This window comes from Schistocerca americana, chromosome 1 (genome assembly GCF_021461395.2).
Source record: "Schistocerca americana isolate TAMUIC-IGC-003095 chromosome 1, iqSchAmer2.1, whole genome shotgun sequence".
Taxonomy (NCBI): domain Eukaryota; kingdom Metazoa; phylum Arthropoda; class Insecta; order Orthoptera; family Acrididae; genus Schistocerca; species Schistocerca americana.
The window spans coordinates 209,768,398-209,791,699 of record NC_060119.1 but is presented as its reverse complement, the minus strand read 5'-3'; the positions used below and the strand labels follow the sequence as shown (position 1 = coordinate 209,791,699).

The following is a 23,302-nucleotide window of genomic DNA, read 5'->3' as shown; positions in this document are numbered from 1 at the left end:
GATGCCAGAGACATCCACATGCTCTCTATGATGGGGAGAAAATAGCATGTGTTTGCACTCATGCCAATTCCACCCCTACACACTAGTTTTTTTGGAATGGGATCTGTTCATGCCCAGGACAACTGTTTCCAACACCATGGATGCATCAACTATCAGAACACCATGGAGGAGCCATCACAAGTGCACTCTTCACCTTAAAGAAGGAGGAGTGTATTAACCCACACATTACTATAACTCCACCACCAATGGTGCAGTGTGCATGACATTTAGGTAGCATGCAGTTTAGTGACTATGGCCCTTACAGCAGAGGCTGCCTCAATCACTGGCAGCAGGAAGCCAGTGGCCCCTGGCTGGCAGATACCTTTTATCCTTTTATATTGTCATTAACTGGATCCAGCTGGCATTTTTTGTATCTGCATTAAACCATCTATATTATATTGTCTCATCGTGACTGAATATTCTCATAACCCTGTTTCTTACTGTACTGAGAATTAGAACAAAAAACACAGTGCATTATCATGTCATGCCTCACACAGTGTGGGAAAACTGTTGGCACTCAAAACAGATTCCAGTCATCTCAGATAGGATAAATACAGGTCCAGTATGGTTTTCAAGTAAACGTATACCATTCTTCCTGCAAAACAGTAGCAAGTTCAGATAGCAATGATTGAGGTGAATAGTGATCATTCACCCTTCTCTCCAAAGTGGACTACAAAGGCTCAGTAATATTGAGATCTGGTGACTGTAGTGGCCAGCAGAGATCAAAAAATTCTTTATTGTGCTCACAAAACCAGTCCTGGATGATGCAAGATGTGTGAACAGTGGCCCTGTCATCTTATAAGACAGCATTTGCATCTACATCTATATATATACTATGGAAGTCACCATACAATGTGTGGCAAAGGTACCCTTTACTGGTATTATTCATTTCCTCTCCTGTTCCACTCGCAAATAGAGCAAGAGAAAAGTGACTGTCTATATGCCTCCATATGAGTCGTAATTACTTGTATCTTTTCGTCCTTGTTCTTATGCGAAATGTACGTTGGCTGTGGTAGCATTGCTGTGCAGTCAGCTTCAAATGCTGGTTCTCTAAAATTTCACTACACTGTTACATGAAAAGAACATTGTCTTCCCTGTAGGGATTCCCTTTTGAATTCTCAAAGCATCTCAAACCTATTGGTAACAAATCTAGCAGCCCGCTTCTTAATTGCCTCAATCTTCCTTTAATGTGACCTGGTGTGGATCAGAAACATATGAACAGTACTCAAGAATATGTCACACTAGCATCCCATATGTGATCTCCTTTATAGATGAACCACATTTTCCCAAAATTCTCCCTATAAACTGAAGTTGACCACATGTCCTTCCTTCCACAATTTCACATGCTTGTTCCATTTCATATCACTTTGCAACATTATGCCCAGATATTTAAACAATGTGATTGTGTCGAGCAGGCCACTACTAATACTGTGTCTGAACATTATGGGTCTGTTTTTCCTACTAATCCACATTAACTTACGTTTTTCTACATTCAGAGCAAGCTCCCATTCACCACACCAACTAGAAATTTTGTCTAAGTAACCTTGAATCCTCCTACAGTCACTCAACATTGACACCTTCCCATATACCCCATGTTCATCAACAAATAATTGCATATAGCTTCCCACCCGGTCTCGCAGATCATTTATGTATGTAGAAAATAATATCAGTGCTATAACATTTTTTTGGAGCTCACCTCACAATACCTTTGTCTCTGATGTACACTCACCTTTGAATTATGATACTTAAGACTTTCTATTACTTAAGAAGACTTGTGAGTCACTTAAATATCTGGGAACCTATTCCATATGCTCATACCTTCATTCACAGTCTGCAGTGGGGCACCATGCCAATTGCTTTTCAGAAATCTAAATATGAAATCTGCCTATTGCCCTTCATCCATAGTTTGCAGTGCATCATGTGAGAAAAGGGTAAGCTGAGTTTCACATGAGTGATGCTTTCTAAAACCATGCTTATTAGTGGATATAGGCTTTTCAATCTCCAGGAAATTTATAATATCTGTACTCAGGATATGTTCAAGAATTCCACAGCACTCTGATGTTAAGGCTATTGGTTTATAATTTTACAGATCGGTTCTTTTTCTCTTCTTATACACAGGTGCCATCTGTTCTTTTTTTTTCGATTTCTTGGGACTTTGGACTGGGTGAGCGATTTGTGATAAATGCAACCTAAGTAAGGGGCTAGTCCCATAGAATACCCTTTGTAAAACCAAACTGTGATTCCATTTGGACCTGGTGACTTTTTTTTCAAGTCTCTCACTTGTTTCTCTATACCAGCGATGCTTATTAGTATGTTGTCCATACAGGACTCTGTGGAATGGCCAAATGATGGTATGTTTGTATGATTCTCCTACATGAATAATTTCTTAAATGCTAAATTTAAAACTTTGGGTTTTGCTTTGCCATCTTCTGATGCCATACCAGATTGGTTAACAAGTGACTGGATGAAAGCCTTAGACTTGCTTAGCAATTTTACACAGGACTGGAATTTTCTCAGGTTCTCAGCCAGACCTTTTGCTAAGAAATTATGGTGGTAGTTGTTGTATGCTTTGCCCATAGATCTTTTCACAGACACATTGCCTCTTGAATCAATAGTGTAACAATCTCTGCTTCTTTAGCATTTTGCAAATTTCATATTTAAATTTTGCATTCTTACTTCTCAAGAGCATGATTTACAGTCTGTTTAAACTTTTGCCATCATTCCTCTATGTCCATCATACCAGAACTAAATGATGTCAATTAATTATCTAAGTGATGTGCTAACAACTTCTCATCCACTGTTTCTGGCAGAAACAAACTCCTGGACTTCTTGAATGATTTATTTACTTTTGCAACCACTGTCACTTTGATAACAAGTTCACTAATCCCCATCTCTATGTTGACACTGCGTTTGAGTCCAGTCTGTTTGTATTACAAGGTCTAAGATATTTCCATTGAATTTGAGTTGCCAAACTAGTTGCTTAAGACAGTTTTTGGAATATGTATTCAAAAGTTCTTCAAAAAGACTGTCTGGCTGTAGCCCCTGCAATAAATCCATAGATGTCCCAGTCTAGGTAAAAGTCACTCTCAACTGGTATGGCATGATCTGGGTTGTTTGTGCTACTGATCATAGACTTTCTTTCAATGACTGTAACTGTCACAACGGAATCAGATAGTCAGTAAAAACATCCACCAATTAACTTGGGTTCACATAGACCTTTTATATATAACTTTTATATGTAACTTCACTGTTACACTCAATTTAGACCTCAATAGAGACAATATTCTTGTCAACTGTAATGAAGACTTCTCTTTCTACGGCATCTAATGCAAATGTCCACAACAGAAAAATGTGGTACCAAAGCCATAAAACCTGGACTCTGGACCAATGGACACTGTTTCCAACATGTGTCTGAGTTTCCGTCCCAAGAGTGTAACATGGCATGGGTTTGGTGGTGATTTGGACAGCTGTATCATGGTATTCATGGGCTCATGGTTACTCAGTACGGTTACATTACTACCAAAAATTATGTGAGCATTTTGGGTGATCAGGTCCACCCATTGTGGAACAAACATTGTACCATGGGATGGACCTGATTAGCCAAAATTGTCACATAATCCTTGGTAGTAATGTAATGTTACTGAGTAACCATTGTGTTTATGGAATACTACAACACAGATATCCTAATTGTTACTGAACCCCTACCTTGTTGCACTTTTGGAAAGGAAACTCAGGCAGATTTGAAAACAGTGTACAACAAGACTCAGATGACTGAACGACTGTCTTTCAGTACTCCATAGGGTTGGTTTTATGGGCTTGGTATTATGTTTTCCTATTACAGACATTTGCATTGGTGATGTGTGGCTTTTGAATTCCAACTCATCTTGCAATTCCCTGCTTATGGAGCTCCCTTCAGGTTATTTTGGTGCTATGAGGTTTCACAGGCAACAGCCTTGCCGCAGTGGATACACCAGTTCCTGTCAGATCACTGAATTTAAGTGCTGTCAGGCATGGCTGGCACTTGGATGGGTGACAATCCAGGCCGCCGTGCACTGTTGCCATTTTTCAGGGTGCACTCAGCCTCATGGTGCCAATTGAGGAGCTATTTGACCAAATAGTAGCGGTTCTGGTCAAAGAAAATCATCATAACCAGTGGGAGAGTTGTATGCTGACCACATGCCCCTCCTATCCACATCCTCAGCTGAGGATGACATGGCGGTCAGATGGTCCTGATGGGCCACTTGTGGCCTGAGGATGGAGTGCTATTTATGAGGTTTTGCAGGTGCAACATTATGTTCTATAGAAACTATTGCAGCTGTTGTCCTGTTATTTTTTATCACAATCCTCTTCAATGACCATCTGTCACAGTCAATAAACATGCACTTTCATCTTCATCGGGGCTTAGTGGATGATGTTTTTCTGTTTTCCCTGTAGGTGGTATAAATCTTCTATCTGGTGTCTCTTGAAACATGAAACACTTTGGCTACTGTGGTCATGAAAGCACCCATCATACAAATAACAACAATCTGGCAACATTTGAAGTTACTTAGGTCTAATATAATACACTCACAACTACACAAATCGTTTTCTGACCATGACTGAAAGTTGCGATGTATTGAGGACATTCCTCAGGTGCTGTTCATGCTCAAATACAACAGTGCAACCTATAAACTTGACTAATATCTGCATTTATGTTCAAGCTTGCATTTCTCACAATGTTTCCATAGTTTTGTCCAGTCCCTGTATATCTAAAAGGATAGCAGTTATCCCTTTCTTCATTGTTTCTAACATGCTACTACATTTCATTGTTATTTTATAATATCCAATAGCCTTAAGACTTTAGAGGATCTAACGTTTTGCTTACATTTCTTCTTTCTAATACTTCTAATGTTTCAAGTGTATAATTCAGTATTAATCACCTGATGGCTTATAGACATCCTGGTTTCACTACTGTGCTGCAGCATTTTATTTTACACTTTTTAGATAAGTATCTTTTTGTTGTATGTATCTTAGTTATACTATAAGCTCTTGTACATCATTTCCTCTATAGAACACTTTCCTTGAATTGTTTTCCCAAAATATCTGAATAATTTTATCTTTTCTATTGCACCAATATCTCTTCTTAAAGTTTAGAGCTATTTAAAATCCTCATCAATTTTTATTTTCCCTACAGAGACTTTTAATCGTGCAATGTTGCCTGCCTCTTCTAGGAAATTAACTTCTGTTGTAGCATTTGTCAGGCTTTTGGAAAATATGTCATTATCTTCGGCAAATGCTATCAATGCATTTCAACACCTTTATTCTTTCTTCTTAGCATGAGTGGTAATGTTTTGGTCCTTTAACTTTTTCATTCCAAATTTTTACAATTTTTTCATGAAAACACTTGAAAAGTAGTGGAGATAAGACATTGCCTCGTCCAACCTTTATATTTGTTTTGAAAGGTCTGCATACTTGAACCATAGTTTTTTTGAGATTATGTCTGCAAAGATTTCATGAATTAGACTTAATGCAAAATTCATGGATGATTTTATCTATGGTTTCTGTATCAACAGTTAAAAGATGTTAGAATTTTATCTTTGGAGTTCATTAATGTCTGACAAATTACAGGCTTTAACCTGAAAATCTTGTTTCAAGCATGATCTCCCCTTTTTTAAAACCAGCTTGATGTTCACTGAGTTAACAATCACATGTATATTATACCCTGTTCAGTAATACTGTTGAGAATGTTTTATAAGCGGTTATTAAAAGGGGCACAACTCTCTAATTGTCAATAATGTTCTTGTTACCCTTCTTGTGCGATGGTTATATTGGAGTCCCTTTCCATTCCTCTGGGACCTTTTCTGTTCTCTAAATTTCTGCAAAGATTTTTTGTAGATGTTCAGTGATTCCTGGATCAGACCACTGTAAAAGTTCAACTTTTATGAAGTCCTCTGCATTGGCTTCTAGAGCATTCCTATGTTTCCCATGTTTCTTTCTTTTTGTTAGTGCTTAGTCACATACTTTATTCTACCATAACTTCTTTTAGTTTTCACTGCTCCATATATTTATAGCCCCTATTACTGTTAGAATTCATTAATTTCAAGCAATAAACAAACTCCTATATGAGAGATAAAAATTGCATTAAGCAAAGCAATGTTTTGAAAAATTTCATCTGTATCTCCAGTCTTCTTATATCCCTGTTGTTCAGTGTTGTGAGTCTAATTGAATTGACAGATGGGAGTAGATGAATGGACAGAAATTAAAATAAGTTGGTGGCATTCTATACTCCCTGGTCACTGCCAACTTTAGCTAGCAGACAACACTATTTTCAATGAACATCATAGTGCAGTATTATTTCCATCTCAGTGAAGTACAACATTTCAGTGATTGTTAACTCAGCATGTCACTTCTGCTTTAGTAAACATCAATGCATTATATATATATTGTCGTCTGCTAGCTAAAATGGGATCAATCAAACAACAACTAATATCAGTTCATTTACTCACATCAGCTGTCTTGTGGAGAGTCTTCTTGGAGCACAAGTATAGCATGATACTTTCCTTTCTCTGCACTGATTTTCTTACTTGGTAGGCTATTCTCAAACAACCATTCTGGCAGTTTTACATCTGCCTTTACTGTTTTAGGAGACTCTTATAACAACAAGGTTTGTTTGAACTCCCAGCGCCATTACATTTTTTACCTCTTTCTTCTGATACACATTATCAATTTGTGCAAACTAGGAGCGACAAGTTCCTGTACTCCAGGTAAACAATACAATTTTGATAGGAACTTTTTGCTGATTTTATTCAAGCACTGAACATCTTCAGATCATAATGGATGCTCTGTAAAAATTGTGACCTGAAAACGTTCAGTACTTGAACACAACAATGGACTGGTGAAAAAAAATAAAAAATAAAAATAAAAAATAAATGAAAAAATAAAAATATTTTAATACAGGGACAAGTCAATTAGTAAAGGTGATTATTTTCCATTTTCCTGCCCCTTAAGCTGATAGCACTGATTCAAAACAATGTGCCTTATATCACTGTTGTTTTTTGTGTGTTAGCTGTGTTGGTTCAACGAATAGCTCTATTCACAGTAATTTCACAGCATTTTATATGAGTGCTGCATTGTCAATTTGCTGTATTAATGAGTAAAACAATTAGTGTGGATAAATCACTTTAAAAGTGAATATATATTTTCCTGCAAAGAATAGCATCTGAGTAGGACATTGACTTCAAAAGTGGATAGGAATATCAAGACAGCTGAGTGAATGGTTTATGATGATCATCATGCCAGAATTGATGATTATACATGAGTTGGTGATTATCCATGGTTCCTCATTTGCAATCACCCATGAATCTCTAAACAATCACTAAGTTTGTACCACATCAGCTGACCGGACAAACACAAACAGGAATGTTTCTTTGGAAATTTCAAAATCACCTGTAACACATTCTGAAGAGGAAAAAATGTTTTTTCCAGTTGCATAGCAACCACTGATAAGACCTGGGTGCATCATTATGAGCCACTAAGTAAGTGGCAGAGTATGGAAACTTCCATCTTTGCTTATAGTAAAAAGGTTCAAAAGCAAAGCCTCTTCAATAAATGGGATATGAAAGATCCACTGCTGCTTCATTACTTTTCTAAATGTCAAACAGTGAACAATGACAGCTACAGTGAGGTACAGTAGGTTCTGGAACCTAAAATCAAAAGGTATTGTTTTCGTTCAAGATGATGTCTATCTTCATACTGCTATAAAAGCAATTCAGTGCATTCATAATTTTGGTTTTCATCTGCTAGAGCACCAGCTGTACAGATCTGACTTAGCTACAAGTGATTTTAGCCTTTTTGTTTCTGTGAAGGAGTACCCGCATGGATCTGAGTTTTCACTGGGTTACATGCCTAAGAAGGCAGTGCAAGAATCGATGGGTATGGTGACACAAAGATTCTTTCAGGAATATTGTCAGTAGAAGGAACAAGTGCATTGAGTTTGTGGGAGATTATGTAGTTAAATTATGTTCTTGCAATATTGTTTTTCCACCAGAATGTTAGGTTTCAAAAAATTTCATTTACATTTTAATTAGTCCTCATATCAAATAATTTATAACTCTTAACATTTCTTTACTGCCATTAAACTCATTAATAGCTGCAGGATACTAAAAGAACTTTGATATACATTTTCAGCATATTTTATAATATAAAAGTAGATGTGTATTGGCTATTGTGAATTGTTTTATTCATCTCATAATGTACATTTGCAATCCATTTGGTTTGCATACAGGAGACATCTCAAAAATTAATAATACAGTTACAATGATTTTTACACTAATAAATAACAGAACTACAATAAATAATAACACTGTAATGATATTTCCTGGAATATGTAATGCATTGTATCCAGGTCAAACTCCCAGCTTGTCCTTGATGAATTCATCCACTGAATAATAACATTTGAGTGAGAGTTCCCCATATAGCTTTGTTTTAAATAGACTTAAATGCATCTGCACCAGCTTGTTCTCTTTTAATTTATTACAAAATTTCATTCCTATGTATTAGGGTCCATGATCACACAGTCTGAGGCGGTGGGTGGGGAGCTACTTTTCGTGTGTCCATGTCAGTTGCAGTTGATAATATTTGTACTGAAAATGCAAAGATGCTCAGTTTGTTTGCTAGGTATTCAATGTGTGCCTGCCAGCTCAAATTTTTATCTACATTTATACCTAAAAATTTGACTGCGTCAGTTTCTTCTATATCTTGGTTAGTGTGAACAATCTTAATCTGCTCACATTTTGACTGTTTGGTTTTGAATTGCATTATGTGAGTCTTAGATATGTTTAGATTCAACTAATTTTTCTGAAACCAGTACTCAAGGCACTGATCACAGACTGAACCCTGCCTTGAACAATTCAGACCATCATCCCAACTTGATCCACTACCTCAGAATCATCCCTTACAAGTCTTACAAAAATTCCTCACATCCAATATTGCCTCACAACCCTTCCTCAGGTCCCTACAACATGACCCTAAGCTGTCCTCTGCAGAAGTCCAGGCTCTACATTCCCTAAAAGCTGATGACTCCATCATTACCCTCCCAGCAGACAAAGGATCTACTACTGTAGTACTTGACCAAAAGGAGTATGTTAGTGAAGGTCTACACCAGCTGCCTGACACCTCTACATACAGCGTTCGCCGTCAAGATCCCAACCCTGTGATTCAAACTGACCTGCAGTCCCTCCTTAAAACCTCAGGATCCTCACAAGGACTAACACCTCAATCCACAGAACTTATCAACCCACCCACACCACGCACCCTCACCTTTTACCTTCTTCCTAAAATTCACAAACCTAATCATCCTGGTCGTCCTATATTTGATGGCTTCAAAGCACCCATTGAACATATATCTGCCTTAGTTGATCAACACCTGTAACCTATAGTACAAAAACTCCCCTCCTACATCAAAGATACCAACCATTTCCTAGATTGTCTGAAACCCATGCCCGTCCCACTCCCACCACACATCTTGCTTGTCACCATTGATGCCACCTCCCTCTATATGAACATCCCCCACGTACATGGTCTGTCTGCTGCTGAACATTTCCTCAGTCAGCGTCCACCTGATTCCAAACCTATGACATCCTTCCTAATCACCTTAATCAACTTTATACTTACCTACAACTACTTCACCTTTGAGGGGCAGACATACAAACAGATCAGAGTTACAGTCATGGGAACCAGGATGGCTTCATCCTATGCCAACCTTTTCATCGGTCACTTGGAAAGGGCTTTCCTGGGATCCACATGTCTTCAGCACCTACTTTGGTTTAGAAACATTGATGACATATGGATTCATTGATAACATATGACAAATGGACTCATGGTGAGGCTGACCTGCTAAAATTCCTGGGATCTCTGAATACCTTCTCCTAATTAAATTTCACATGGTACTATTCCGAATTCCATGTCACTTTCCTTGATGTTGATCTCATTCTCACTGAGGGCCAGCTACACACTTTTGTCCACATTAAACCTACCAACAAACAATAGTACTTACATTTTCACAGTTGCCATCCTTTCCATGTAAAACATTCTCTCCCATACAGCCTTGGCAGCCAAGGCAAACGTATTTGTTCAGATGCAGGCTCTTTACAGCAATACACCACCATTCGCAAATCAGCCTTCAGTGCATGTAATTACCCCACCAGCCTAGTTAAAAAGCAGATTTTCCAGGCCACCACATCCAACCCTGGTACTGCTGACCCCTCCACAAAACAGTTTTGGAGCACACCATTGGTGATTCAATATTATCCTGGTCTGGAATGTGTTAATCAGCTACTTCTACAGGACCATGATTTCATGCCATGAAATGAGATCCATTCTGTCTGAAATTTTGCCCACTACACCTAGAATAGCTTTCATCACCCTCCCAATCTCTGCAAGTCCGCCCCGGTTGCTGAGTGGTCAGCGTGACAGACTGTCAATCCTAAGGGCTCGGGTTCGATTCCCGGCTGGGTCGGAGATTTTCTCCACTCAGGTACTGGGTGTTGTGTTGTCCTAATCATCATCATTTCATCCCCATTGTCGCGCAGGTTGCCGAAGTGGCATCAAATCGAAAGACCTGCACCAGGCGAACGGTCTACCCGACGGGAGGCCCTAGCCACACGACATTTCCATTTTTTATCTCTGCAAAATTCTTGTCAGACCCCACGCTTCTTCTGCACCCATCTCCCTACCCTATGGTTCCTATACCTGTGACCATCCCCTCTGCAAGACTTTCCCTATGTACCCTCCTAGCACCAACTATAATAGTCCTGTAACTGGCAAAACATATAGTATCAAACGTCATATACCAGCTATTATGTAAACACTGTTCAGCCTTCTACATCAGCGTAACTACCACCAAATTATCAATTAGAATGAATGAGCATAGGCAGAGGGTATATCCTGGCAACTCACAATAACCTGTTGCAGATCATGCTCTACAACATGACATTTGTGACCTCGGAACCTGTTTCACTGCACATGCCATCTGGTTTCTTCCCCCAGACACCAGTTTCTCAGAACTATGCAGGTGGGAACTAGCACAATAACATGTCCTCGGTTCTTGCCACCCACCTGGGCTTAATTTATGTTAATTTCTTCTGTCTCAGCTTTCTTCACTACAATTACTCTTTGCTTCAATCTGTTTTAATTTCCTACATCTTTCGTTGTCCTCCCCACCTATTTTTCATTGCCCCCTCCCACTTCTGTTACATACAATGCACTTAGCTTCTCACTCTTTTTAACTCATGTATGATGTTTTAGTGGTAATCTCTGTCTTGCATATTACCCTGTCTTCCACCTTTATGCTCTCAGGTTTTCAAATCTCGTCTGAAGGAGTCCCCAATTATCAGTCTTTCCTTCTAATCCCCTATGGTAAGTCTCCCCTGACCTGCAGTTTTGGGTGACTTTCCCAAAACCTACCCATTTTCCTAGGCCTCTCTAGTCCTTTTCCTTCATCCCTCTTCCTTCCCCTTCATTCCTTCTGCCGGAAGGAGCCACTGGCTCTGAAAGCTTTTCAATCACAACAGCCTTTTATGTGTGTGTGTTCTGCCACCACTTGGTGAGTAGAGTTTTTATCTATCGAATTAAATAATTTTATCACAGATTTGGAAATTTTTTCTGAATCCCGATCTTCAACTAAGATAGAAGTATCATCTGCTAACAGCATATTTTGGTTTACAATTAAAAATGCAGGCAGTTTATTGACATGTTACAGGAAAGTGCTGGGGAATGCAAATAATGGTCAGAGCTATGCATGGCTGCTTTGCCTTGACATTGCAGTTGAACTTGCTCAATTAGACTGCAGTACCAGAACAACATAGCTGTATGGTTTATATTTGTTAGTTTGTTAACGCTCAAGAAGGACTTAGTCTGAAAGCTTGTCCACGTTTTTGTTAACTGCTAAACATCTCTGCTTATATGTGAGTGGTTACCTTTCCTCCTTCCATTATATTTATTTATCATTAGTGCGCTGAGGATTGTGTGTGTAAGTTGTATATCACTATACAATAAATATCGTGAACATGACTGAATTATATTTCTTGTTCTCATTGCTTAAATACTTCTATGTTTCCTTAGTTTAAGTCATGTATTAGTTAATTAACCTTTCTCTGCCTTTCCACAGGGAGTCTGACAAAGCACTATAAAACACATGCAGGTGATAACACTGTGACATGTAGAACATGCCATGCAACATTTCCATCAGTGGCAGGCCTGCTGAACCACCGCAAGACACATGCACCTCCTGGCTCCTCTTCAGATTGGGAAATGAGTCCTGTTGCTACCAGTTCTGTTACTAGCACTGCTCCAGTTTCAAATTTTGCTGGAGGGGTGCCTCTCCTAACTGCTACACCAGTTTCCTCCCCTTCCACAACAAACTTAAATAGCAGTGGCTCAGAGAGTTTCCGCTGTCCAAGGGTTTGTTACATGTTTTTGCTTATGACATTTTTAAAGTAATTCTTTATTATAGATTTTAGGTTGTGTATTGTGACAGCAATAAAATGCATACAAAATATGTAGTTTACTTAAAGCTGTCATTCCAGAAAACCATAGATAATGATTATTTTTATGTCCAAGCAATATTTGTCATCTGCTACATGCTTTATTAAAAGATTTCCAGGCTGTCCTAGTCACTAAGAGCAAGATGCACTGTTCATCCAACTTGGATTAATGTCAGAAATAATAGTGCAATGGGAAATAGTGCTACTACTATGCCATAAAACTACTGCAAAATTTTCAGTTTGCTAGAACTGCTACAAAAATTACTAGATCATTTTAACTCAGAATTTGTACATCCATCACATTAACTCACTTAATAAATCAAAACCGTTTTTTAAGTTTTCCTGGCCACTCAATAATAAACATTTTTACTGCTGTAAGTAATTTTTATTTATTGTTGCATATATTGACCATTGAATATGTCATATTAATATAAAATGTTTTTATACTGAATAAATGATTCTGACATACACAAAAGTGCAAAGAACATAAATAAATTTGTCATCAAGCTGAAGCTTGGTTTGAATGCCACAGTGCCTTACTTGGCATGGTCCTATTGTTGATGGTATGTCCTTACCTTCCTCTGACATTCAAACTGTTTGCACAAACGGTTATAGGGGTATCTGTTGTTTAGTGTGGACTCCAAACCACAGAGCAGCTCAGTATTTTTCACATTAATAAACATTACCACAGCTGAAAAGCAATAAGAGTCAAATGAAAATCTTAGGACTGACAACAATTGCATCCAAATCCATTCAGGACTAAATATCACAAGCCACCACCTTAGAGACAAACTGTTATTAATTGGTACAACCATTTCACCAAAACTGGTTGTGTGTCACATAGGACGCAAGGCCAGGGTTGGCCAGCATTCTCTGACACAGCAATCAAACAAGTCTGGGAGTCTTACATTTATAGTCTCTTCCTGTTTCATTCACATGTGGAGCAAGGGAGAAATTATTGTTTGAATCCTTCTGCGTGTGTAGTAATTATTCTAATCTTATCTTCATGATCCCTATGTGTGTGATATGTAGGGGGTTGTAGTATACCCTAGAGTAATCATTTAATGCTGGTTCCTGAAACCTTGTTAACAGACTTTCTTGGGATAGTTTACACTTCTGTCTTCAACAGTCTGGCAGTTCAGTTCCTTCGATATCTCTGTGACACTCTCCCACACATTAAACAAATATGTAACCATTCATGCTATCCTTCTCTTTACGCATTCAATATACCCTGTTAGTCCTATCTGGCATGGGTCCCACACACTTGAACAATATTCTAGAGCAGGTTGCAGAAGTGATTTGTAAACAATCTCTTTTGTAGACTGATTGCATTTCCCCAGTTTTCTACCAATAAACTGAAGTCTACCACCTGCTTTACCCACAACTTAACCTATGTGATCTTCCCATTTCATATCTTTACAGTGTGTTATTCCCAGGTGTTTGTATGAGCTGGATAATTCAAACAGTGACTCATTGATATTACAGTCATAGGACAGTATATTTTTTAATTTTGTGAAGTGCAAAATTTTATGTTTCTGAACATTTAGAGGTAGTTGCCAATCTCTGCACCATGTTGAAATCTTGTCAAGATCTGATGGAATATTTATGCAGCTTCTCTCACATAGTACTTCATTATCGATAAATGCATCATCAGCAAAAAGCCTGATTTTTACTATTAATATTATCTGCAAGATCATTAATGTACAACATGAACAGCAAAGGCTCCAACACACTTCCCTGGGTCAAACCCAAAGTGATTTTTACATCTGCTGATAACTCTCCATACAAAGTAAGATGATGTGTCCTCCCTACCAAAAAGTTCTCAATCCAGTCACAAATTTCACTTGATATCCAATATGATCATATTTTTGACAATAAGCATGTGTATGGTATTCAGTCAAATGCTTTTCATAAATAAAAAAACACTACATCTATCTGGTTTCCTTGATCAAAAGCTTTCAGCTTGTCATGTAAAAAAAGTGCAAGTTCACAATAATAGAAATTCCAAGATGTAAACTAGAAAAGTTTTCCTCCTCTTACATTTTCTACATCACATCTCCTCTATGCAAATCTTCAACTTTGTGTACATCACATTTTTCAATCTTCATCCTGCTGCTGCCACTTAGAAGTTCCTATCTCCCCATCTAGCATACCTTCCAGTTAATATACATCTTTCCTCTCCCCATCCTGTCAATATAAATAACCATTCATAAGCAGTAAGTGCCTACATCATCATGGGTGGGCACATTTAAATGTCAGTTGTAGTTACACACATTTTCAATGTAGAACTATGATGGTAGTTTGAAAGCTAGTAATTTCTATGTTGAGTTACTTATTTCTATGAGCTGGAAATCAATCAGCAATAGGTGAGTGGTTGCTGTAGAAACTTAAACTTATCTCCATGTGTATGACGACATATTTATGAGAGATCATTTAAAAAAAATAGTGTTTTGAGTGAACCACCATCAGTAAATAACTTACATAAATGTCTGATGCAACACCAAATGCAGTATATTTTTAAGTTTTACTTACAAATATTCAAGGTGTCTACCTTTTGAAATTTGAAAAATGTCCCATCTGTAATCAGTTTCCTGCCAAATCCTATAAAACAAATCCTGATGATTGGGGGCAACTGCTTGTGTTATCAAATGTCACAGCTTGTTGATGTTTCCTAGAAGCAGATGAACAAATACTCTGCCTTTAATGTAACCCCTTACACAGGGCACATTGCAGTTAAATCAGGTGATTGTGGTGGCCAGTCCATGTCCAATCCAAGTCAACATGTTCCTATGGAGAGTTCAAGTTCACAATGATAATGTGATGGTACACCATGTTACTGGAAAATAAATTCTGTGCCCTTATCTTGGCATTCAACAATGTTCAAGCAAAATTTTCAATGTGATAGGGTCTGCAGCTGTGATGAAGCTCTTATCAAGCTTTGCAACAACTGCTTGAAAATAATGTGCTCCTAAAATACTGAAAAACATCTCAGATTTATTTTAGGAGCATATCATGGAATCATAGGAGCAATGACATATGCAGCATAATTTACAACTAAAAGATCATCCATGAAATATTAAAAAATGGCCTAAGGTCAAAATTGTACAATTATACTTGAAATATACTTGAAATGGCAGCTGAAGGTATCATGAAATCTTTCAAAAAATGTTCAGGCATATCCATTTATGATATGCCAGTTGCAGATGACTTAGAAAAAAATAAAGGATCGTAAGTCTTGTTACAGCTTACAGCATAAAAAAATACACACATCAAAAAAAGTTTTGCATCACCTCGGTTCCCAGAACTCCTGAAGATAGACGTTGACTGTGGATATTATATCACAGACACAGTCCCTTTGACTGTTCAGAGATGTCACTAAACCCACTCAAAGATGTAAACAACCAAGCATGAGCAGCACCTATTAGATGGAGGGGGTCCGACAGCCAATCAGTTCCAGTCATTCCACCAGGAAGGAATTACATGACTCGTGTTGTCTACAGTTCAACCATGCCTAGATGTCAATACCATGGTTCAATCATGTCTGCATTGTTACTTTGTGCCAGGAAAGTCTCTCAACAAGGGAATTGTCCAGGAATCTCAGAGTGAACCAAAGCAATGTTGTTTGGACATGGAAAAGATACAGAGAGACAGTAACTGTCGATGCCATGCCTCGCTCAGGTCGCCCAAGGGCTACTACTGCAATGGATAACTGCTACCTACAGATTATGGCTTGGAAGAACCCTGACAGCAACATCGCCATAATACTTTCCGTGCAGCTACAGGACATTGTCTTACAATTGAAACCGTGTGCAGTAGGCTGCATGATGCACAACTTCACTCCTGACGTCCATGGTGAGGTCCATCTTTGCAAACACTACACCATGCAGCGTGGTACAGAAAGGCCCAACAACATGCTGAATGGACCACTCAGTACTGGCATCACGTTCTCTTCACCACTGAGTGTCGCATATGCCTTCAACCAGACAATCGTCGGAGACGTGTTTGGAGACAACCCAGTCAGGCTGAATGCCATAGACACACTGTCCAATGATTGCAGCAAAGTGGAGGTACCCTGCTGTTTTGAGATGGCATTATGAGGGGCTGACATACACTGCTAGTGATTGTGGAAAGTGCCGTAACAGCTATACGATACGTGAATGCCATCCTCCACCCAATAGTACAACCATATTGGCAGCGTATTGGTGAGGCATTCATCTTCATGGACGACGATTCGCACCCTCATTGTGAAAATCTAGTGAATGACTTCCTTCAGGATAATGACATTGCTCAGCTAGAGTGGCCAGCATTTTCTCCAGACATGAACCCTATTGAACATGCCTGGGATAGATTGAAAATGGCAGTTTATGGATGACATGATCCACAAACCACTCTGAGGGATCTAGGCCGAATCGCAGTTGCAAAGTTGGACAATCTGGACCAACAGTGCCTTGATGAATTTGTGAATAGTATGCCATGATGAATACAGGCATGCTTCAATGCAAGAGGACATGTTACTGGGTATTAGAGGTATCGGTATGTACAGCAATCTGGACCACCACCTCTGAAGGTCTCACTGTGTCGTGGTGCAACATGCACTGTGTGGTTTTTCATGAGCAATAAAAAGAACAGAAATGATGTTTATGTTGATCTCTATTCCAATTTTCTGTACAGATTCTGGTACTCTTGGAACCAAAGTGACCCAAAACTTTTTTTGATGTGTGTATTTACCTTAAGTGTGACTCATACATATTTGATAATGTGACATGGTTTCTGTACATGCCATATCCAGACATTATTCTAATTCACTTTCTGCAGGTATTGAAGGTGACTTCATCAGTGAACACAATTTTATTAAGAAAATCGTTTTCAGTCTTCATTTTATTAAACACTTCTACAAAAAAAGTGCTCATTTATCTCATCACTTTCTCTTAAAGCTTGCAACAGTTCCAATTTATGGGGTTGAATGGCATGCATTTATATAATACCTTACACACAGCAACATGACATATTCAATTCTGAGCTGGTAAGTCTCACTGTATTAGCTGGACTGCAAATGTAAGACTGCCAAACTCACTTAATTGCTGCATCAGAGAATGCTGGCCAACCCTGGCCTTGCCTCCTATGTGATACACAACCAGTTTTGGTGAAGTGATTGTACCAATTCATAACAGTTTGTTTTTGAGGTGCTGGTATGTGACATTTAGTCTTAAAACAATTCTGAAGTGTGGTAGTCGATTTGGATTCATGAAACCATAAACAAAACTTTGCATGCTCTGAACTGCTATATGACTCCATAATGACTGTTGGAATAACTCATTTGGGCATGCCATCTAGTGGGAATATCAGAAACTAACAGTGTTAGATGGGAATAACACTTGAAGATATACTAAATTCAGTTTACATTGAACATTTCTGTAAGCTGTGGGATCTTTTGACAATTGAAGGTTAATTTTGTGCAACTAATTTATGAACACTCTGCAGCATATGAGGCATCTGATTACTTAGCATCATGATTCAGTACAATTTTATCATTTGGTTACATATTTACTGTCTTCAGTGGCGGTTAAGACAATATAGAAAATACTATAATAGAATATTTTGGTCAAGCCACATAAAATAACATAAACAACTGCTCATGAAGTAAATATTCTAATTACTAATTTTAAATACAAAATGGATTGTGTATTCTATACATAATAATAACTGATGAATGGGATTACCTCTAGTCTAATGAAATTACAGATACTGTAATATCAAGTGTCAAAAATGAGCATGTATAATTTACAAAACTTATTATGAAAAGTATGTTTACCTTTTCTGCTGAGCATAAGTAATATCTCAAAAAAAGTTAAAATATGCAAATTACTAATTATAAGAATACTGTGAGCACCAAGCATTATAGAAATGTTACTTAAGTGGCAGCAAGTGTGACTGCATGTCAGAAGTCGTGTGTGTTATGGAATAGATTTCAGGGAGTTAATGATATCACAGAATGGAATTCACAGCAGGGTGTAAATTAGTATAAGTTTTGTTAAAATGTAGTTCAGCAGATGGACTGAATTTCAAAAAGTTACCACCCAGAAACTGCAAATTTGGAACCAGCATTGTCAGTAGCTGAAAACACAAGAATTCCTGCAGTGAACAGATATGGACTACAGTACTTTTCAACAACTAATTCTGCCAGGAAAGTATGGACTTTAAATGTAGCATTTCCTATTTTAAGAACTCAACAATGCAAAATCCAGGATGGATTGTAACAATATTATGAGAAGACTTGCTACTCACCATACAGAGGAGATGCTAACTCACAGATAGGCACAACAAAGAGACTGTCAGAAAATGAGCTTTCGGACAACAAGGCCTTCATCACAGAGAGAGAACACACACACACACACACACACACACACACACACACACACACACACACACACACACACACAAACACAAACACACTTTACTAATTTTAAAAACAAAATGGATTGTGTATTCTATACATAATAATAACTGATGAATGGGATTACCTCTAGTCTAATGAAATTACAGATACTGTAATATTAAGTGTCAAACACACCTCACATACACGACTGCGGCCTCTGGCTGCTGAGGCCACATTGTGAGTAGCAATGCATGATGGGAGACGCAACTTTGTGGTGGGGGTAAGAAGGAGGCTGGGGCAGGGAGGGGGAGGGATAGCAGGGTAGGGGTGGGGGGCAGTAAAGTCCTGCTTGTGGGAGCATACAGGGATGGGGTGGAGGGAGGGTAGGACAGCTAGGTGCAGTCAGGAGGTTAGATGGATGTCAAGGGCTAGTGCAAAAAGTGAATGTGAGTGTACTGATGGAGTAGAGGACTGTGTAGTGCTGGAATGGGAACAGGGAAGCAGATAGAGGATAAAGACAATGGCTAACAAAGGTTGAGGCAAAGAGGGTAACAGGGACATAGGATATATTGCAGGGAGAGTTCCCCCCTGCACAACTCAGAAAAGCTGGTGTTAGTGGGAAGGATCCAGATGGCACAGGCTATGAAGCAGCTACTGAAATGAAAAACGTGAAGTCAGGCAGCTTGCTCAGCAATGGGGTGGTCAAGTTGTTGCATGGGCACAGTTTGTCAATGGCCATTCATGTGGACGGACAGCTTGATGGTTGTCATGCTCACACACAATGAAGCACAGTGGTTGCAACTTCGCTGATAGATCACAACTGGTTTCACAACTATCCCTGCCTTTGATGGGATAGGTGATGCTTGTGATCAGTCTGGAGTAGGTAGTGGTGGAATGATGTACGGGAAGGGTCTTGCTTCTAGGTGTATGACAGGGATATTAGCCATGAGGCAAGGGGTTGGGAGCAGATGTTGTGTAGGGATGGACAAGGACATTGTGCAGGTTTTAGGGTGTGGCAAAATACCACTGTGGGAGGGGTAAGAAGGATAGTGGATAGGGCACAGTGGGAGCTAGTCGGAACCATACTGGAGAATGTGATTCAGTTGCTCCAGTCCTGAGTCGTGAGGGGAATGCTCCTCCATGGCTGGATGGTGGGACTTTGGGAAGTGGTGAGTGATTGGAGAGTTAAGGCATGGGAGATCTGCTATTGTACAAGGTTAGGAAGGTAATTATGGTCTATGAAGGTCTAAGTGAGACCCTTGGTGTACTCCGAGAGTGACTGCTCATCACTACAGAGGTGACAGCCATGAGTGGCTAGGCTGTATGAAAGTGACTTCTTAGTGTGGGAAGGGTGGCAGCTGCCATAGTGGAGGTATTGCTGGTGGTTGCTAGGTTTGATATGGACAGAAGTACTGATGTAGCCATCTTTGAGGTGGAGGTCAAAATTGAGGAAGGTGGCTTGTTGCATCGAGAAGGACCAGGAGATGTGAATGGGGAGAAGCTGTTGAGATTCAAGAGGAATGTGGATAAGGTTTCCTCACCATTGAGTCAGATCATGAAGATGCCATCAGTGAATCTGAACCACGTGAGGGATTTGGGATTCTGGTGTTTAGGAAGGTTTCCCCTAGATGGTCCATGAATAGGCTGGCATAGGATGGTGCCATGCAAGTGCCCATAACCATACCCCAGAATTGTTTGTAGGTGCCCTGCAGACCAACTACATTTACATCATTCTCAAAAATTCCCTCCCACCACCGTACAGAATCCAGAACCTAAAGACATGAAACACAGTCATGAACCCTTCCTCCAAAAGCCTTAGCCCCACAGTCCTTTCAAAAGGCCTCACTTCTTTCCCCACTCCCAAATTCAATCATGCCCGACTCATCAAAGACCTTCCCTCCTTCTCCCAGTCCCTACAATGGAAAAACTTTTTCCCCGCCAACCCTACTGATCAGACTCAACCTAATACCAGTGTTGAACCCTGCCCAATTCAGTTCCCTTCTCCACTCCCACTGCCCCCAGATGACCCCCTGCTAATTTTCCAGAATTTCTGAACCACAAAATTTGCCTCCCCATCATCCCGCAAATCTCTCAACATGCAAACTAAACTTGCATCTGCAGAAAGAACTGTAATCCACCACCTAAAAACTGATCCCATCCTTATAATCCTGTCTACTGACAAAGGCTCCACCACTATTGTTTTGAAATGCAAGAATTGCCTGGCAGAAGGACTCTGCCAGCTATCAGATTCAGCCACCTACAAACCCTGCCACAATGACCCCATTTCAGAAATCCAGCAGAGTCTCCAGTCTCTCCTCAAGTCTTTGGGCCGATCCCAGGACCTCTCCCTGGAGTCCATCTCTCTCCTCACCCCTACCGCTCACTGCACCCCTACCTTCTACATGCTTCCTAAAGTTTACAAACCTAACCACCTGGATGCCCCATTATGGACAGTTACTGTGCCGCCACTGAGATAATTTCTACTTTTGTAGACCAACACCTTCAATCTATTACCTGTAACATAACCTCCTACACAAAAGGTGTCAACCATTTCCTCCACCCAGCAGATTCCAAACGTACAATCTCCTTCCTATTTGCCATGACCAGTTATATCCTCACCCACAGTTACTTCTCCTGTGAAGGCATTACCTACAAACAAATCTGGGGTATGACTAAGAGCACTCACATGGCACCATCCTATGCTAACCTATTCATATGTTATCTAGATGAATCGTCCCTAAACACCCAGAATGCCAAACCCCTCACATGGATCAAATTCACTGATGACATCTTCATGGTCTGCATTGTGCATGGTGGACACACTATTTACATTGCTCCAGAACCTCAACACTTCTCCTCCATTTGCTTCACCTGATCTTACTCAGCCCAACAAGCCACCTTCCTCATTGTTGCCTCCATTTCAAAGATGGCTGCATCAGCACCTCCATACATATCAACCACCCATCAACAATACTTCCAATTTGACAGCAGTCACCCTTTCCATACAAAGAAGTCTCTTTCACACAGCCTAGCCATCTGTGGCAGTCACATCTGTAGTGATGAGTGGTCCCTCTTGAAACACACTGAGGGTCTCACTGAAGCCTTCAAAAACCATAAATACCATCCCAGTGGTATCCCGCCATCCACTGAACCTACACAATGTACTCTTCCATCCGTACACAACCCCTGCTCCCAGCACCTTACCTCATGGCTCATACCCCCCGAATAGACCTAGATGCAAGATCTGGCCCTTACATCATTCCACCACCACCTGCTCCCATCTGGTCACAAACACCATCTATTCCATCAAAAGAATGCTTACATGTGAAACATGTCTGTGATCTACAAGCTAAGCTGCAAGCACTGTGCTGCATTTTATGTGGGCATGACAACCAACAAGCTGTCTGTCCTCATGAATGGGCACTGACAAACTGTGGCCAAGAAATAAGTGAACCGCCCAGTTGCTGAGCACATTTCCAAACATGACATCCTTCATTTTAATGACTGCTTCACAGCTTGTGCCATATAGATCCTTCCCATCAACACCAGCTTTTCTGAATTGCGCAGGTGGGAACCCTTCCTGCAATATATCCTATGTTTACGTATCCCTCCTTGCCTCAACCTTCGTTAGTCATTGTCCTTACCCCCTATCCACTTCCCTGTTTCCATTCCAGCACTAAACAGTCCTCTGTTCCCCCTATGCACATACTGTCTTTTTACCTCTCTCCTTTTCTGCTAACCCCCAGCCTCCGTCTAATGTCCCAACTGCACCTAGCTGCACAACCCTCTCTCCATCTCATCTCTGTATGCTCCCACAAGCAACATTTTACCATCCCCCAGCCCTACCCTGCTATCACTCCACCTCCATGCCCAGCCTTCTCCTTACCCTCACCACCTGGCTGTGTCTTCCATAATGCGCTGATCCTCACAGTGTGGCCTCAGCAGCCAGAGACTGCGGTCATATGTGTATGAGTTGTGTCTGCGTGAGTATGCGTGTGTACATTCTACCTCTGATGAAGGCTTTGTTGTCCAAAAGCTCATTTTCTGACAGTCTTTTTGTTAGGCCTATCTGCAATTCAGCATCTCTGCTATATGGTAAGTAGCAACTATCCTTTTCGCAATACATTGTAAGAACAGTACGACTTCAAATACGCATCGCTTAGCACATGAGGTATATGCACACTTTAAATTTATAAGTTCTTTGGATTTCATTGATTTGCATAAAAATGGGAATGTTACTCTAGCAATTCATTGTATTTATTTGTCCTCAGAGCTTTATTTCCACCAGAATCTTGTCTCCTACCATCCCAACTTCACAGCCACTCTCCTGCGAAACTTGCAATGCTAGCACTCATGGCAGAAAGGA

General features: G+C 39.8%; 1 protein-coding gene across 1 annotated transcript in view; it reads left to right on the top strand.

Annotated features, from left to right (window-relative positions):
• The first annotated feature begins 291 nt into the window (after nucleotides 1-291).
• LOC124619642 (zinc finger protein OZF-like) overlaps nucleotides 292-23,302 on the top strand; it is a 98,091-nt gene continuing 75,080 nt past the window's right edge. The window contains exons 1-4 of the mRNA XM_047146201.1: nucleotides 292-379; nucleotides 6,437-6,605; nucleotides 11,726-11,865; nucleotides 12,185-12,477. Coding sequence (XP_047002157.1) covers nucleotides 292-379; nucleotides 6,437-6,605; nucleotides 11,726-11,865; nucleotides 12,185-12,477 — 690 coding nt within the window. The remainder of the gene's footprint in view (nucleotides 380-6,436; nucleotides 6,606-11,725; nucleotides 11,866-12,184; nucleotides 12,478-23,302) is intronic.